The sequence below is a fragment of the Anguilla anguilla genome, chromosome 1 (assembly GCF_013347855.1).
Source record: "Anguilla anguilla isolate fAngAng1 chromosome 1, fAngAng1.pri, whole genome shotgun sequence".
Taxonomy (NCBI): Eukaryota; Metazoa; Chordata; class Actinopteri; order Anguilliformes; family Anguillidae; genus Anguilla; species Anguilla anguilla.
Genome location: NC_049201.1, coordinates 47,012,057 through 47,016,730, shown reverse-complemented (window position 1 = coordinate 47,016,730; position 4,674 = coordinate 47,012,057). Strand labels below are relative to the sequence as shown.

Sequence of the window (4,674 nt, the reverse complement as noted above, 5' to 3'; positions counted from 1 at the left end):
GCGTAGGTCAGTCGATTATTTTGAGTTTGCATTGATACTATGCTGCAGGAAATGGAGGGACTACTTTGGAATTTGGAAGCCTTTTTTCTGCAGTTAGACTGAAAAGTGTGTTTGTCATTACTGGAGTGGAATTCTTTTATAATGTCACTATGACATTTCAAAACCAATCTATTTCTTTGACATTACCCGAGCAGCAGACTTTTTGTTTGTTTGTTTGTTTTCCGTTTCACTGAGATGATACCAGTAAACCGAAGAGTGTAAACTGTTGACTGTAAATTTTTAGATATCTTGACAAATACTTCTCAAGAGTCATACCAATCTCTTCAAAGATTGTGTGTGACGCTTTGTCTTTGTATGACACCAAATTAAGGATTTTTTAAAACTTGTTTTATTGCATAATACTGTTTTTGTTTTTATTTTTCAGATAAAAACCTTAAGTGTCAAAAGTATTTGCAACCCTTGAAGATGGTTTCAAATAAAATTCTCTGCAATAAAATTCTATTTGTTGAACAATGTATTCTCTCTGATGGGTGAATCACCGTGTATGCAGAGGGTTGGATTTCTACTGAATTTCCATGAAATGAGTACATTCTAACCAAAACATGTCACAATACCTGTGACATGTTTTGTAATAATACATGTCAGAATGACCTTTTCTGTGTATTTTACTCCTGAAATTATTCACTATTATAAGCTAACATTTTATATTTAAATTGGGCAGAATTACTTCCCATGAATGGTTTCTAGAACATTACCAGAAATGTTCCTACCCTTTGTAAGCCGAGGTATGGGTACACAACTGGTTAAGCATACCAATAACCACTGTTAGGGCAATAATCAGTAATAATCCAGTTTCAAGCATCTGGAATGCTGGAAGAGTTGCAGGACTTTCCAGGACAAGGATGCCCCCATGCACAGTGAGGAAGTCCATGAGGGAGGCAAAGAAAAACCTGAGAACTGAAGAGTTTACTTTCATCTTGGGGTTTCCATCTCCATACCAATAGGCTCTCTGGAAGGGTTGCATAAAGAAAGCCCTTATGGAAAGCGACCAAGAATTTCAAGCATCTCGACTTTGCCGGACGTCATGGGAACTATATACACCAAAATTGTTCTGTGATCCCATCGTGATTTAATGTAATCTTTTCAACAATTTTAATATAATATTTGTCAATATTTAGTCAATATTTCAATGACATAATTTATTCAAATAATTTTGTCACTCTTTAAAAAATCAAAATAAAATGTAAATGAATGGAATAATAAAAGCACAAACACTCAAAACATTCTTTACAACCATTTTTTAAATATTTATTATTATGTACATACACATTAGGAACCATTTAGAGCACACCTGAAATCTGTTCAGATCCTACGAACAATCTGACATACTAAAACTTTGCGAATGCATTTACAAACGATTTATGATCAATTTCAAATGATCCCATTGTTATAACGTCTCCTACTCGAATCCAAAGTTAGTTATCGCTGTGAATAAGCAAAAGAAATACGTGAAGCAATGGTCTCATCCTCTTGTTTTTCTGACAGAAATGTGCACCCCTCACCTCCAAATAAAGTACTTTTTATTCAAAGAAAACGCACATTTAAAACCAAGTAGGCATGGACGATTAAGAACATTATAAAATGTAACTGGGGAATAACTGAGTGCGATCATGCACTGCGGGGAATCTTCAGAGAACCTCCAGTGTTCAGTTTTAAACGAGTGCCGACCTTGAACGACAAATTGGTCCGGAGCAATCTACCTGCTCCAACAAAGACCACTTGGCTGCAGAAACCATCAGGTAACTTTCCGTGCGGAAATCGCAATCGTTGCATCAATACGGTGAAAACGAACTCGTTTGTCGATTTTTTATTTTTATTTTTTAATAAACATTTTCGCAATTGCAATGCTGCTTTTCTAATTTACCGCCTGTAGTGCGGCAGGTGTGACTGCTTTTATATTGGACAAACAAACTCAGAGATCGAGTCGTTGAACACAAATATGCGACCCTGATTTGCTTAAAGTAGTGACTATTGGAGCAGTAACTTGCTCCACAAGAGGCGGACACAAGACGTTTGTTACAACGCGAAGTGTATTGAATTTACCGACTAAAAGCAACTATTTTACCGAGGATTTTTCTTGAACATGTTTTTGTGAACATCTCATACCTTTTTTCTCTCTCTCTCGTGTCACTCCCATTTTTATTCAGTTATTCTATTAGTCTGTTTGCAAATGTGAAGGATACTTTATGGTAATGAACATACAACACTGTGCTCCGTATGATTCTGGACCCCTAATGAAGGCCATGCGAGGACGCAACGCGTAGATACAGTACGTTTCTTGCCATGTTTCAATAAAGGCTTGTAACTTCACCATCAAAGGTGCCTTGGATCCCTACCTGTTTGCCACTTGTATTTTTCATAATTTTGACTGGCAAACTAAACCCTTCTAGGCTAGCATGTTGTTTAGCCAACTGAAGTATGCGTCATCCAACTAAAAAGAATGGCACTGTTTGTCTAATACTGTTACACTTTATCTGCTCAGTAATAACAACGCCTCGTTTTAGTTGTTCATGCAACCATGACCTGCTATTTTCTTTTCTGTTTCTTTTCTTGTTTATCATTGTTATTATTATTATTATTATTATTATTATTATTATTATTATATTGCTGCTGCTATTACTACTACTACTACTACTAATAATAATAATAATAGTCCCCTTCCTATTCATAAACTGCTGCTAAGAGTGCAAGGCAACACGTGAGAAGTATTTTCTCAATATGCAATTCATGCAGTCTTTATACATTTTTATCTTTTGTAATATTTGGTCCATGCAACACCTGTCCTTGTTTAGCCTGCTACGTGTTTGATGAATTCCTCATGTGTGAAGGTACTAGCAACTGCTGGGCGCGATTTCTAAACTTCTGATCTCGTACACTGTATATTATTACATTCCAGCAGCTGTTTGTAGTCAATATCCAGAAGGCGAAAAAAGAAAAATTGCACCATTCATTCCCGACGACGTTTCCGACAACAAAGACCGCAATAGGAGTGAACGAAGCGGTGAACGCCAATGTCAGAGTTCCTATAGTCTTAGCAGCTTTGACATCGGAAAACGTGGGAGTGTTGACGCTCTTACAGTCCGCTTCGGCTAAATGCTTCCTCCTTTTAGAATGTTGGCGGATGGAGGAGAGTGACAGAATGTTAATGATCACAGTGGCCCCAAGGAGAGTAAAATCGAAAGCAGGGAACAATAAAAGAATATTCCATGCTTGAGTCGAATGTTCGCCAGACCTTATCGCATAGTTGCACATTCTGCTGCATGGGTTGTACTCCAGGACAATGTCATTACTGTAGAGGATAGGAGACACTGCCAAAAAGAAACTTCCCACCCAAGATAGAACGATGAAGATGCTTGTCCTTTTCCTTGTGATCACGGACTCTTTGTGCAGCGGTTTCAAAACTGCGATGCTGCGTTCAATGGTGAGGAGGAATATAGTTGTGATAGAGACCAGGGTGCAGCCAGCAAACGTAGGACCAATAAAATTGCAAGGGTGAAATGTAGTGGTCAGCGAATTATTCGTTGTCCATTCTGGCGTGTAATCAGGAATCATAAAAGACACTTCAGCGTAAACGGAGAAGGGCACAACAAAGATTCCCACAGCCAGGTCAGCTACTGCCAACGACGCTTTTAGATAGCCCTGTGGGGTGTGGAAGTGTTTTGTGCCAAGGATAACGGTGAGCGTCACCGAGTTTCCGAACAAGATAGCGAGTATCAGCAGGATCATGAAAACTATCATCAGGACTTTGTTGATGAGAGTACAGCAACACACCATACAGTTTGTCTGTTCTGACTCTTCCAGCATCCTTGGACAACAGCTTGGGGTGAATCAACCTATTTGTCAAAATACACAGTCAACTTTAAGATGTTGAATAAAGCATTAATATCGGACACCCCATGCCCCAGGCTAACTCACGGAGTTCTTGCCAGGGTCTACGAGTTCGGTCCTCCTTTTTGTTCTGTAAGAAAAAAACCGAACACTTTTTGAAGCAGGAAAAAATAGTTTAAGCTACAGATGCAAATAAAATGTATTACCTGTTTATTACTATATCATTCCACGGTCTCCTCTACATTAGGCACGACCTCTATAACCTACAGGCAACTACTCATTTAATAGTGATCCATCATTGTGACTGATATACAGTGAAGTATTACGATTTACCGTGTACTATACTGAACATGATTATTATTATTATTATTATTATTATTATTATTATTATTATTATTATTATTATTATTATTATTATCCGAAGGTTTAACTTACCTGATCCCTTTGCAAACGAGATCAAAATAACAAGCGCACAAAACCACAGAACCCCACTGTTGCTGCGCGCTCTGGAGGCGTCCCTTCTCTAGCGCAATCTGAAGAGTCCACTGCATGTATTTAAAAATGCGAATGTAAACTGTTTTACGTTCGGTCTGTAGAAGCTCAAAATATCGCCACAAATCTTTGTGTGCACTTCCACAGAGGCCAGTTTGTTCATTACTCCGAAAGCGCACAGCTTCGCGTCAGGGCGGACTGCGTACTACTGCAGTTGGTTGCGTTAAAGACGCTGATTCTTGGACTGAAAGAGAATTACCAAGGGGTTACGTCCTCTCAATGCACCATTGCAGT

At 38.5% G+C, this 4,674-nt stretch overlaps 1 protein-coding gene across 1 annotated transcript; it reads right to left on the bottom strand.

Moving 5' to 3' along the window:
- Positions 1-1,357: 1,357 nt before the first annotated feature.
- On the bottom strand, positions 1,358-4,674 carry LOC118210596 (trace amine-associated receptor 7d). Its single transcript, XM_035386899.1, has 2 exons — positions 4,324-4,674; positions 1,358-4,018 (listed from the first exon to the last, which is right to left on the bottom strand). Exon 2 carries the CDS (start codon positions 3,862-3,864, stop codon positions 2,857-2,859), a length of 1,008 nt encoding a protein of 335 aa, XP_035242790.1. The 5' UTR covers positions 3,865-4,018; positions 4,324-4,674; the 3' UTR covers positions 1,358-2,856.

Excerpts from the sequence above, each read along its gene's own strand:
- LOC118210596 (XM_035386899.1), bottom strand. The coding sequence starts at position 3,864 with ATGCTGGAAGAGTCAGAACAGACAAACTGTATGGTGTGTTGCTGTACT.